Raw genomic sequence first — 14231 nt, 5'->3', positions numbered from 1 at the left:
ATTACAGCATCAACAATAGTAATATAATAAGTGGCACAAGCAAGAGTCTGGAATGTGGCTTACAAAACTATAATATGCTATAGACTATATTATGTATTTTTAAAGTTGTACATGCCATTTGAAAAGAAAAATGTGCAAAACTAATCTATATTGCCTGTAAAACATATAACAAAGGAAACTAGAAGTAAGGCAGACTAGAAAAGACACTGTGTACCAATAAGTCTAAAGATGATGTAGACCTTTTGATTTAGAACGAGATCACAGAAGGCACAGGCACACCCCTGTGCACAACACTTTTTAAAAGAGATTTTTCAATAGTCAATAATATGTTTAGACTTGAGAAATTTTTGGATGTAGCATATGAATCAGCATCTTGGTTTCTGGATGAACAGATAATGAATCATCACTTCTCTTCCTCTATCTGTACCTATGATGTGTTGCATAAAAAGGGCCAGGCATACTATTCTACTTTCTGGTATATCTGCAGGGCATTCATAACCTGATTTTGGAGCTAACAGCCCTGATAACGTGTCTTTTCTAAAACAAAGACATTCCATTGACCAACACCCCATCCTGCTTTCACCATTGCTGCGTTATGACTAGCAGAGAAGTTTCTCCTTAAACACCTTCTTCATGGGATAGTCAAATACAGACAGTATGAATTACGAATATGGCTATGGAGAAACCAAATGTGTAGTGCATGCTGATAGTAATAAAATGGATACATCAACGCTACCCTTCTTATAGAGAGCTATAATTTATTTTGTCTCATGCTCACTGTCTTTATGACTACCATGAGAAAGAAGATACAAATGGAGTGACTTTCCCTTTCCCTTGAGGGACAGAGTTTAAAAAAGTTTCTGGAGTGGATGGAAACAGATTTATTGAGCTTTATTTTTTAATATTTTACTTCCCTTCCTTGCTCCCAAAGGACAGATTCACAACTTCCTCTCCCATAACAGCCATGTGGCTAGACACTTGCTGGCTGAGGGGTAGCCTGTTCTTTCTCTACCCATAGAATGCAAAATGCCTCTTCTGGAATTGGTCTCTCTCAGCCTCTCTGTCAGAGCTATGCCACTTTGCATACACAAATATACTGCAGAGAAATACATCTATGTAGGAATATGTAAAAAGGATGAGAAACTTTAGGATGGGTTTTCTATAACCCAGGAGAATGACAGGAGTGCCATGCCATGCCCATACCAAGTATTATTCTGTGTCCTCTCTCACTCTCAGGGAAGGATTCCCTGGTAGAAGCAGTCTGATGAATACTTCTTCCTCTGAACTGTCTGATTTTGCAATAAAGAAAAATTTCTAACTACCTCGGATTGATTTTTTTTTCTTTTCCTGCTTACTAGCCTGTGAATAAAAACAGAATTCATTTTCACCTTCAAATACCCAGTGCTTTCTCCTTCAGAGTGAAGTGCCCAAATATCTCCTTATACCCTTAAATAGAACTAGCAAATGTATGTCAGCATCACTGAGGTGATCTCTCTGCTTTTGCAGTAGAGTGCAAGCTGGATGAACTTAATGCATGGCATTTTGCTTAATGAGCAAAGTCCATCCAGTTGCCTGGCTAACACAAAGCAGCTAAAAGAAATAACCAGGAAGGAGGTGTGTGGGTTAGATGAGCATTTGAGCAACCTTATGTGGTCTGAAGCAAATTTTTGTTGGTGTGGTATAGGAGCAGTGTGGTTCAGAAAGGGCTTCAGATAGAAAAACTCAAAGGTTGCCAGAATGCTTAAATGAGGTGAGTTAAAGTAGTAATGAAAATCTTAGTGGCTTTTGCTAAGCTAACAGGCTTTGGGTAAAAGTTTATGGGAAAAGAAGTGGAAATGTGGTGAACCAGTTCAATAAAGACTTGGAGCCAGAAGGGAGGAGAAGGTGAAATGTAAATTGAAAGTATGAGAGGGCACAAAACCAAAGTGAATTAGGAGAAGGGATATGAAGATGGAAGCAGCAACACAAAGGGAGATAAAGATGAAGAGGATCTTAAAATGTTGTGTCAGAGCAAAAATCTCCAAAGAAGTTTGGCATTGGCCTATCCATGACTGCTGCAGCAAGCAAAGTAAATGGCTTGTATACCAGCATTTGGAAGGACTTGACAAAAGTTTTGTAGATATGTGTGAAAAGGTATCATTTGGAAATGGTGGCAGATGTTAAATCAAAAGTCTGGGAGAATTTTAGAAAAAGGTCTACGTTAAAGGCCTGAGAGAACAATTACAAGTCTGTTTCCATTCCATCTTCCATTCTTTCCATAGAAGACTGAAATCATGTATGAGAGAATGATTACCAAAAAAGTTCCCCAAACCACAAATAAAATGTAACTTATTATATGCCAAAATACAAACAGATAACTGCTATTTTCTAAACAAACTGAAGAGCACTAGAGAAATTGCACAAATATCTGTGTACCAACCTGTACAGAGTCTTTGCCACAGCAAACAAAAAAGTTCTGCTTGTGTTCTCCTGAGAGAACACCATGAGTCTTGTTTGAAATCCTGAAATGAAGGCTAAGAGAAGTGATTATTCCCCTGCACTGGGCATCTCTGAGGTTGCATCTGGAGTACTGTGTCTAGTTTTGAGTGCCTCGGTAAATTAGCCCCTCATGGGGGTGAAACCAGTGGAGGGTCACCGAGAGGGTTAGGGGACTGGAACATGCTGCACCAGGGGAGGCTGAGGGAGCCAAGTTTCCTTAGCTTGCAGAAGAAAAGGCTGAGTAACAGCTGATCAGAGTGCAGCCTTCCACTACTGAAAGAGGGATGGTAAAGAAGATGGAGCCAGACCTTTCCCCAAGGTATGCAGTGAAAGGAAAAGAGGCAACAGTCAGGTGTTGCAGCAAAGGAATTCCAGTTATAAATGGAAAAATATTACAAGAGTGGTTAAGCACTTGCAGAGATTGTCTAGAAAAGCTGTGGACTTTCTGTACTTGCAGAACAGCTGGACGAGCAACTTAAGCTCAGCTAGACAAGCAACCTGAGCAGCCAGATCTCACTTCGAAGCTAGTCCTGTTTTGAGGAGGAGAGCGGAACAGATGACCTCTAGAGATTCCTTCCAGCCCTGGTTATCCTATGACTGTAATTCTCCAGAGAAATATGCAAGATCTTTCTCACTGATTAAAGACATATTAAAGATTGCAAAACTTTCTGTAAGCATTATTGCATATGTGGAGCAAGCACATTTTGACAGTAAGCTCTCTGTGTTCCAAGAAGCAGCATCCAAGAATAACCCAAGGAAACCAATTTATTGCAAATATGTTATTTAGGCCGCAGATCTTTCTACACTCAGAGGTCCTAACTGCTTCCCCTCCTGTTGCAGGATGAAACAAAACTGATGCTGTTACAGCCCTTGGGTTTGAGAGGCTTCATTCTTTCCATCAAATCTAAAAATGAAATTAATCTCTGCATGAAATCTGACCCTTGTGAAACTGAGGAAATATGTATATATAAATACACACACATATGTATGTTATACATCCTAAAAAAATGATAGAATAACTAGGTCGGATCCTAGGAAACTCCTATTTTAAGGCTGGAGTGATTAGATGTCTCACTAAAACTGAGAGAAAGGGTTCATTTATCCCTTAGACCTATGCTATAGGGGAGCTTTTTCCCCCAGTAGAGCAAATCCAAGAAAAACTCAACACAGAACGTCACTGTATTAATTTTCAAGCAGTGTTCCTTCCTTGTGATACACCAGACAAAAAGTACCTTGTAAGAGAACCTAAAATACAGAAATGGATCATGTCTCTCTGGTGGTTGAATAAAAAAGGAGCATTATTCAAAGGTTTCTAAACACTCTTCATGAACATGTTGCAGATGTCAGCTGGGCTGCCATCAGATACAGCAATGCTTATTCAGGATGAAGGTTTTCATGAGCGTGCAACATAAGGCTTATGAGAATGGTAATCATATTGAAAAAACATATGGTTCCTGCAGGGCTGCAAGGAATTTTTCATATCTGGGTAAAAGAGATCACCTTTTGTGCTTGAAAGACTGCAAAGAATAAAATTCGTCCCACATAACTGACAGAGGTGTCTGTACAGCCAACATTTGTTTGGTCACACAGAATCACAAAAAAAAAAAAAAAAACTAAATTATACAAAGCAGAACTTCACTTACTGTTATTTTTGAAAAGACTAAAGATCAACAGAGGTATTTCCTCCACTTGGCCCAGTAGGAAAAGAATAAACACTGATTACTTATACTCAGAAAAATGATTTATATTTATGAAATGTTTGGCCACAGAATCTCAAGGTTCAACCTTTTTGGATGTGTGGTTACAAATAAAAAGAAAAGAAAAGTTGTTTCCAAAAATACTGAAATACTGCATTTCTTTCAAACATCAAGGACAGACTTTACATTCTCAAAAGCTGGTCTGTATTCATAAGGCAGATTTTTTTTTTTAAATTTGTTTATGAACATCCACAAAATATATGCATTTTGTTTTCTGTACTCTTGTCAATCCTTCACTGGAAGTTTAGATTATTCCAAGAATAAATATGTACAGTCACGTTCTTCCTTCTTTCAATTTTCCTTTCCCTTTTTACTCTAAGTACCAGCAATTTATAAGTAACATGGTATTGCCTTTATTTAATCTCTTGCTATATACATACCAAAGCAATTATACTTTCAACAGACAGCATTTTGTATAAAAGCTTTTTAAGGGAATCTTCCTTGAAATATGTTGAATTTAATATAATCACATTACACAAAACTTAATTAAACAGCCTACGATATATTGTCTTGCTTTTCTATGTCAGTTGTTTCAGAAAACAATGCAGTTACCTTGAAGTACAAATTTCCAAATAAATGGCACATCTACCATCGACTAATCTGTCCTTAATCAGTCTTAAAAAGATTAAACATTCTAAATCAATGTCTAGCTTCCAGTTCAGTTCAAAGCCTCCAGTTTCTAGGAATTTAAATACAACTTTCCAAGGTTCTGAGACCCTATACTGGCAAGAACTGTTGCTATTGACCTAAAAAGAACCAATCCCAGAGCCCCTGCCAATGCTTGAAGATTTAGGCCTACATCATACCCCAGTGAGAATGATTATTCATATAGTTGCTGTAGGAAAATGTAAAATTCATCCATCTTTGCATAATTTCTCAGTGCGTTCGGCTGCAGGCAACTTGACCCTTTTTCTAGGGGTTGGATATGTTCTGCCAGGCAAGTCTGCAAGGCAGCCTGGTTTCTACAAACAAGTTGCAAATGATTAAGAAACTGATTTATTGTCCTGTCAAAGTCTGAGTTTTCAAATGTCTAATAATGAAATATCTGGAAAAATAAAAGTTTTGGAAACTTTCCCATCCCCAACAGTTTATGTTCATTGTTTTTTTTTTTTATTATTTTATTTTTATTTTATTTTTATTTTTTTTTTTCAAACTAAAAGCTTATTCCAAAATCAGTATATTAAAATATTAAAAAAACTGCAGCAATTTCATCCTAACTGATATCGACAAAAGATGCTTTTGAATTCTTCCAAAGTCTAGCAGTATCATCAGGATACTGCTTTTTGGTCAAAGGAATATATTTTTCTAGTCTTTCTGTGATTTGAGCTATAAGGAATTGAGTAATAAAAATCCTAAGAAGATGAAAAACGTATTTATTCTTCATACAGACTGTGCCAGTGTTAAAGAAATCCCTGAAATGATAACAGAGTTTCTGAGGAGAGTTTTCTTGGTCCACATTTGTAGCCATAAGGAATAAACAAAGTACATTGAAGTGCTCTGAGAAGCAAGTAAAGAAAATAAGTTTTTGTTAAGACTAAATAAGGCTTCTGTGGACTGTATTTCATCCAAGAAATCACTAATTTTATGTTTTTAAAGGTCTACAGGTTCAACTCAGTTTGGACTTCCATTGCTGTCATGCATACCTGAATAATTATTTGTGTCATAATGATGGTCATAGAAACCTGCTGCCCAACCTTATAAATACTACACACTTAAAAAGATTAGTCTTAGCAGCATAGAGGTAATATTGAACATAAGAGCTCAATCCAAGAAAAGAAATGGCTGGCGTTAAGCCTTATGTGACAGCACTGTCAGCTGAGCTGATGGGCCATAGCTGTACTATCAGATATACTTTTATTAAAGCCCTGCTTCATTAACATGTGTTGAGTGATGCTGTGGGAAACAAATATGTGCTAGCCAAAAAAAGATGGATATTTCCTGTTTTCTAGCAACCGCAGTATTTTGCCTTGGACTAGTAATTGACTTTAGTCTCAAATTCAAAATGAAATCAAAAACTTCCCTGTTAAATTGTATACTATTATTGCACTGAGCTAGCATTACTCTCCCACCCTGCAAACAGCAGCAATTTTTCAATGGATACATTACTATGCAAGTGAAACGGAGATTTATATATATATATTTTTTTCTCTCTGGGCCTTATTCTATAAGTGTGGTTGTGAGTTAACTTTGCTGTCAGGAAACAGTTGCTTATCTTTGCTTAAAAATGCTTCAATTAAATGCCAAAGGCCATTCAACTCTTCCCATACTCGTAACATATCTCATTTTTTCCCCTCCTGAAGCTGTGGGGGAGGACAACAGAGAAGCACAGCAACAGCAACCTAGAAGTAATAAAGCCAAAAAGTAAAACAACGGAAACTTGTTTAATTACTCAGCTTTGGGACACAGATTGAGAAAAGCAGCGCTTTTATTCTCCTCAGCCATAAAATGACCAGAACCAACAAACAAATGACCAAGCACACCCTTGGCTGTCTGACAGCCGACAGAAACCCACAGTCACTTATTACCTGCTCTGAAAGCTGCTGATTGAAAAAAGTTGGCTGGTTCAGACAGGTGAAGAACAGCGAGACCTGCAGGGCTGTCCACATGTACAAGCATTCACAGAGAAGCTAATGCTGTAGATTGCTCCTTGAGTAGAACAGCTTGAACCCACTTGTGGGCTTGTCATAGAGCAATCTGTGAAGGGAGAAACTCACTGAAGAGCCAGCCTGTGTGCTACCTTGCTTAGGCATAATGTAGGCTGGAAACTATTTGTAAGAAGGAACATTGAAAGTCTTCTGAAACTATAGAGACAATTTACTACAGTTAATTCGCTGCAATTAGGTTTTTACATTTCAAATGCAGCACTTTCAGAAAAAGGGAAAGAACTAGTATATGTGGTTAACTTTGTTTTCCTTGTCACTCAGTCAGCTGAGGTGCAGCCCCTCCTGATGGGGCTGGCTATAATCACCCTTGCCTCTCCCGGCAGTATATTTCTCCCTTTGCTTCCATGTGCACCTACAAATGTCAGGAGAGTTGATAAGACATGAAGTTCTGTCCAATGCACAGTAAGACAAAGATTATTTTTCCCCCTCTCTGGTGCTCTTGTTTTAGCAGCCCTATTTGAAAGGCAAGACAGACAGTCAAATCTACATTTTTAAGCCACTGATGACAGGAGAGCCACTGAACCAAAATAACTGGAAACCTGAGTCCTCTATAAAAAGTGCAGATAGAGGACCATCACTGACAGTGCAAACTGTTCTGCTACCTCAGCTAACCCCATCAGCTTGCCTCACTGCAGACATATCTCTTCTCGGGTGAGGAAAGAGCAGCCCTGGCTCTGCACAACCCTCTCTGCTTGTCTTGGCAACCGGAAACTGGGGCACCGCGCTGTGGCCATGAACGGGACTCGGGTTACCAAGCAGCCACTGAGCTTTTGGTTTCAGCCCATATTTACTAACTTGAGCAATGATCTGTCCATGAAAAGCTCTGTATCTCACTACTGTTTTTTTTTTTTTTTTTTTTTTTTTTTTTTTTTTAAGCATATAACCTTAAATAATCTTCCATAATGTTTTCTGAGCAAGACAAAAGAGATGTTTCAGCCCAACAGGAACAAACTGTTTTATGGCAGCAAACAATGCAGCCAGCTACTCCAGAGTAGTAGAAATGCGTGCAGCAAAGCCTCAGGGCACCTCTTTGTGTGCAGGCGTCAAGCATGGATCAGTGTGGAATAAAAGTATTGTCTAAGTCTCATTTAATGGCTGCACATAGAGAGCACATATCCCAGCTGTTGGGTGTGCTGCAGGTATGGCAGCCGTGGGGCTCAGCAGCACTACGGTGGGAGCACCAAGGACAAAGACTTCAGTAGCACAGGCCCATGAAATTTCTCCAGAGTTGCTCACCAATGTTTTAAAACGGGTGAGTACAGGATGTTTGGTAAGCACCAGCCATGTGCCCCTTTGGGCCCATTGGGGATCCTGGGCCTTGCTTACTGTTGCTAGGGGCTGAAATTATTTGTAGCTCAAAGGAAAAAATACCTTGCAACTAGCAGGGCTTGAAGAACTCAGTTTTCTAGCACTTTCTGTAAGCAAATGATGAGAAAGTATCATCTGCCTTTGAGAGAGAGCTGACAGTCACTACAAGATATAGAAGGTGGAGAGGAAGGAGTGTTACTGGAGAAGCAGAGGACCAGGGAAGGTCATCCTGAATAGCTGGCATCAAGGAACAGACCAGGACCTTTCCAAACCCTTGTCTGCATTGCCAGTTAATGCTTCAGGCTTCATCTGTGTGATGCTTAGTGTCACGTACTGGCATGAAAGGCAGGAATTTCAGTCACCAAGGGTCCAAGCAAAGAAACTGAAGTCCTACTGTCCTATGAATGCTCTCATTATACATACAGAGACAGCATATGGGCCTGTGTGCCACACTTCAGTCAACAGAAGTCTTCCCCCTCCAGTACTTTCAAGGATGTTTTTTAGGCTGCTTCTGTGCAGCTTGAATCCAAAATGGAGGTGTCATTGTCACCTCCCACCATGCCTTGGCCTGTGCTTACACAGCCTCCTAATAAACTCTTAGCAGAGCAGCAAAGCCCTTCATTCACAAACCAAGAAAATAAAAGAAAAAAAAAATAAAAACAAAAACTGGATGAGCCAGAAAAACCCTGAATCATCTGTGCATCACTGTAAGCCCCCGTTGCTTCACATAGGACATAGTACTTCCTGCTATTCATTTGTGCATGGTCTCGCCTACCAGTAAAAACTACGAGCTCTAAAAATTACAGCTCACAGACTCAGTATCACATTTTACTGTGTGACTGCACGTCATCAGTTGACCTGGGGAAAGAGCAGGCCAGCAGGAAGGTGATAGGGAAACAGTAAAGCCACAGAAGACTCGCTGAACCAGTCAGCATCCGGGGCAGTCTCTGGAGAACAGTGACTCGAAGGCCAGCCTCCTCTGAGAGGAGGAAGCCTCTAGGAGGAAACGTGCAGAAGGCAACGTGCCGCTGCCGATGGGCTGTCTGCACGTCCAGGGGCTTGTTGGCCTGCTGGGTGCTGTGTGGGGCCTACTAGGAAGGCATGGTGCGAGAAGTGGTGGCTCTGCTATGGGCAGCGCTGAGAAGGCTGGGTTCTGCCACTTTTTGTCCATTTGCTCCAGAAATAGATAATAACTACATCGTGGGAAGTACAGCTGAGCCTCAAGCACCTTCAGACTGCGCAGACCACCGTGTGTGGGAGGTGAACAGCCAGCAGCACCATTCAAATGAAATGTCCTACAGTAATTTTTCCACTGAGGACGAGGGCAGTTATAGCCCAGGATGACAGATTTCAGGCCCTGGCAACATATCGTTTGATGGTGATGGGAAGAAGCTCCACATTGATGAAACAACACCCACTTTGCCCACACAGCAAAAATGAAAAAGCCTGGTGGAAAAGGCCAGTGTTTCAGCATGCCTAATCTAAAACTGCTGCCTGCCTCCCAGCTGCTCTATGGAAGCCCTGTCTCCTGCCTCTCCTTTCTGGAGGATGAGAGGGCCAGGCAGCCTCGGGGCAACCCGGGTCAGACTGGCAGTTTTGGGGCGCGGAGGGCTCTGCTCAGCTGCCCGTTGGAAACACTGCAGCATGACACTAGAACCTCGAATACAATCGGTGCCCTCGGCCATAAATAGCCAATGCAGCAGGGCACCGAGCCCTTTGGGGAGGTGGGGGGCAGAATATCCAAGTTATTTCAAGCACTGTAGTTTTGGAAACGACTTCGGGGCTCTAGATTTAGCAGGAGGTGCTTCAGCCGGCACGTTAATACCCCGGCCTGCAGGAATGGCACACCACTACCCGCGGAGGCCGGCGGGGGCGGCTCTCCGGGCCGCTGCCCGCCCGCACGGCGCGGCCACGTGTAGCGGCGGCAGCCACCCCCCCGCCGGCACGCACAGTCCCGCCGGGGGCCGCCCCCGGGCCGCCCGCCGCCCCAGCGCCCCATAAAGGCGGCGGCGCGGGGCGTAGCGGGCTCCAGAGCAGCCGGCGGCCGCGCTGCCCCATGCACTGCAGCAGGTAAGCGCCGCCCGCTCCCTCCCAGCACACGCTGTGTGTGTGTCCGTGTTCCCCCGCGCCTGCTTGCGCTCTCGGTGTGTTCCTGCAGCCCCGCGGGAAGAAGCGAGCAAAGAGGGGGGTGGAAGGAACATCGAGCTTCGTCCTTGCGGGGAAACCTCAAAACTCGCGCAGCGCTCCTCCGGGTTTAGAGGACTTGCGCTGCACGAACACCACTGCTTTTGCATGTCAATGCTGCTGAGCCCCCCGTCATCTCGAGCTGGGGGATCATCTTCGCCTCTTCTCGCAGCCTGGCTTTTTAGTCGTGCTTTTTTTTTTTTTTTTTTTTTTTAAATGCTGAAAAACCTTAGGAGCATTTACCCAAGGAGCTGGTGGTGAAAATTATGGGGGGGGGGGAGGACGGAAATAGCCCTGTTCCTCCTAAATGCAAAACAAATCTCGATAAATTTGATGCTGGTACTCCCCTACCTATTATGGTAAATACTGCCGCAATAGTAAAAAAAAAAAAAAAAAAAAAAAGGCAAGGAGAGGAATTAAGAGGTCAGTGCAGATTCTGCTTTTTTTGGCAGTGCCTTGGAACCCCAGTGAGAACACTGGGAAGGAGAAAGGCATTTAAGTGACAAAGCAAATGCCTTTGCTTCCCATGACTCAACAAAAACCCATATTTCCAGCAAGGACTGCATCTTTATCAGGAGAGATCTTTATCAATACTTTATCAGTACTGCAGTTGAACTCCAATACCATAAATATTCATGCCAACTGGCTTTGAATGGGCCATGTTTTTGCAAAGTAATTGTGATTTTTCATCCTCTGGGAGAGAGGTTTAGGAATAAATCTTTACAAATAAAACCATAATATTCTTATAGAATGCTTACAGTAGGGTTTAGGCATAGACTTTAGGGATTATAAAGGACGTTTTTAAGACAGTTCTTGAAGCACGCAGAGGTAGATAAATAAAGTTCTCCCCTTCCTATATTTTTTTCTCCATTTCCTCAGTAGTCAATGTTAACAGTGCACGCTATCTTTCTTAATCGAACCTGAGTTAGCAGCTCATAGAAAATATTTCTAAAGGTGCTTTGGCATTTTTGTGCACCTGAATTAACCAAAACCACATTGCCTAAGAAATGCATTTATGATTGTTCTGAGCTGTAGGGTGATGGTTCTGCATCATTATACATTGCATCCCAGTCAATGCTCTGATGGGATAGGTAACTTGCTTAATATAGTGCTTTCTGCGCACAGAGATGAAGCAGCTGATCCAGCTTGCTGGAATTTTAAGTCCTTGCTCAGAGTCTCTAAAAGGGAAACTAAATTTAATGTGGATGTGCACTTTCGCTGTAGCTGGATCTGTTTGTACCTCTATACTGGAAAGTTCTTTTGTGTATTTTCAAGGAAATATGTTAATTACCTCTCACTAAAATTCACTTTTTAGAGGTTTGTAAGAAACAAATGAGATTACATTTGAATCAAAAAAGTTTAGAACTAGCAAGAAATGACTGAATATTCTCATTCTACTTCCTTAGCTTGAACTGTCAATTTTAATTTAGGCTGCATTATTTAAAGCTGCACAAAGAGCAGGCCATGAATAATTAAGACAGCAGATGAAACAAATATGCATTCATAAGCATTTCCCTGATGTAACAAATAATAATGCACTTTCTGCTTATTTCAGAATGATACAGATCTTGGATCCGAGACCCTTGCCAAGCTCCATCATGCCTGTGGATGTGGCCATGAGAATTTGCTTAGCCCATTCACCACCGCTGAAGAGTTTTCTCAGCCCCCTTGAGGACTGTCAAAGAAACAACTTTGTTAACAGATTCAAACCTCTCAGACCATGCCTGCATGTGAAACGTGACTCTGAAGCACAGAAGACCGACTGGAACCACTCGGCAGCCCGAGCCAAGAAGCGAGTTGTGTTTGCTGACTCGAAGGGACTGTCCCTGACGGCAATACACACCTTCTCTGAGTTCCAGGAGCACCCTGGCTGGGACCTTCAGTTCGACCTCATGGGCCTTGAAAACATAACATCTGGCCTAAAGCTACATGAGGAGAAAAACTTGATTCTGGGTTTCCCTCGGCCCTCAGCTGACTACCTGGACTTCAGGAACCGCCTGCAGAAGAACCTGGTCTGCCTGGAGAACTGCACCCTACAAGAGAAGGTGCTGTCAGGCACTGTGAAAGTAAAAAATGTGAGCTTTGAGAAAAAGGTTCAGGTTCGAATTACCTTTGATACGTGGAAGACTTACACGGACATTGAGTGCGTATACATGAACAATGTTTATGGTGATTCTGAAAACGATACCTTCTCATTTACCATTGACTTGCCTCCTGCCATTTCCTCTCAAGAGAAGATTGAGTTTTGCATTTCTTACCAAAGTGGAGAACATACCTATTGGGACAATAACGAGGGGCAGAATTACAAGGTTCTCCACGCAGAGTGGAAGTCTGATGGAGTTCAGATACCATCTGCCAAGAAAGACTGTATAGATATTCAGACTCAAAGGAGAGGTCAAGAGAGAGAGCCTGATCAACTTGGCAGCCCGAGGCTGTCCAGTGGTCTCTTTCCCCAGTGGCAGAGCTTGGGTGGGATTGAAAATTCATCACCATATTGGTGATAGACACCAGCTAGGAAGCGTTCTTCCATTTGGCAACAGAACAGTGTTAGCTTTCTGGTTCACATACTACATGACAAAACCACTTGGCAGGTTTTGTTGGCTGTCTGTACAAATCCAAATTCAGTTGTTTGTGGGATTTGTTATACCATATTATGTTACTGAAGTTCTTAGCCAAAACTTATCCTTGGAAAGAAAGGCAAACAAGATGAAACCCATGTGTATGCTACCTACTTTAGAAATAGCATGCTTAAGTATATACTGCTTGCTTTCTGCTGTTGTCTCTCCTGAGTCACTAGGCAAGAGACTCTTGTGAGGAAGTATGGAAGGTGACAGTATCTTAGCAAGCTGTAGCAACTGTGTGTATGTGCATGAGTGTGTGGGTACACAGGGATGTTACATGAACAGAACACTACAAACCATTTTGCACATGTTAGGAGTGCAGTAGAGAAGAGGTGATGCTGTCAGGACAGAGGCTCGCTATGACCTTCAGTGTGCTTGTAGCAGTGGCAGGTAGGAATGCATGGCTGGGATTTGTGGCTTCAACACAGATTAGGAAACTTGTAGAGGACAACAGAAAAGTAGGAGAAGGGGAAGAGGTAAGATGTGCTGCATAACTTTGAGATGACCAGTGCTTTGATGTTGACTTTTCAAAACTGGTCTTCTAAATACCAGGGAGAGTTCTACAGGATAAAAAGGAGAACACAAAGTTGCACAAAGCAAGAAGCAACTGCTGGTTTAGGAAGACATCTCTGTCCTCATTGGCCTTGTGAATAATAAGTATCCTGCATTTGAGATGAAATCTAACCTTGACTTCTACCTTCATCATCCTACTCAGCTATCAAGCAGAAGGTTTACCTTATAATGTTATAAGAAGAATGTGCCTTTTTAAAAAAGCCACTGTACATGCCAAAAATCAAGGCTGAAACCAGGGTTAGTTTACAGAACAGACCAAGTGATTTGCAAACTTCCTAGTCTGTAGCAGCATCAGATGATGTGACTTGTTGCCTGATCTGATCTCACAGCCCCTCATGGTTGGGTATCCTGCTCCCTATTGCACAGTTAGAGATAACTTCTCAAAAGCGTGTAACATAGGCAAGGTCCTTCATATTGAAGACAGTGAATTAGCTGCACTTTGTGAAAGCTAATTTCTTTAAAAGAGCAGGGTTGCTGCTAGTTTTCTAGAATGAATATAGGCTTGCACATAGAGAACTGCTCTGTTTTATTGTACCTCATTTTTGAAGCTTTTTTTAAACTACTGTATATTTTGTATCTGTATGCTTGTAATTTAGCTTTCTGAGATGTCAAACTGTAAAGATGGTTTGTGTTTCATGCAAGACTTG

The 14231-nt window shown here is 41.9% G+C and overlaps 1 protein-coding gene across 1 annotated transcript; it reads left to right on the top strand.

The window, feature by feature from the left end:
• Positions 1–10248: 10248 nt before the first annotated feature.
• Positions 10249–13941, top strand: PPP1R3C (protein phosphatase 1 regulatory subunit 3C). The gene is made up of 2 exons (XM_084289884.1): positions 10249–10276; positions 11946–13941. Exons 1-2 carry the CDS (start codon positions 10263–10265, stop codon positions 12889–12891), a joined length of 960 nt encoding a protein of 319 aa, XP_084146010.1. The 5' UTR covers positions 10249–10262; the 3' UTR covers positions 12892–13941.
• The last annotated feature ends 290 nt before the right edge of the window (positions 13942–14231 follow it).

Source organism: Netta rufina (assembly GCF_964035555.1).
Source record: "Netta rufina genome assembly, chromosome: 7".
Classification (NCBI taxonomy): domain Eukaryota; kingdom Metazoa; phylum Chordata; class Aves; order Anseriformes; family Anatidae; genus Netta; species Netta rufina.
This window is presented reverse-complemented; position numbering and strand designations above follow the sequence as displayed.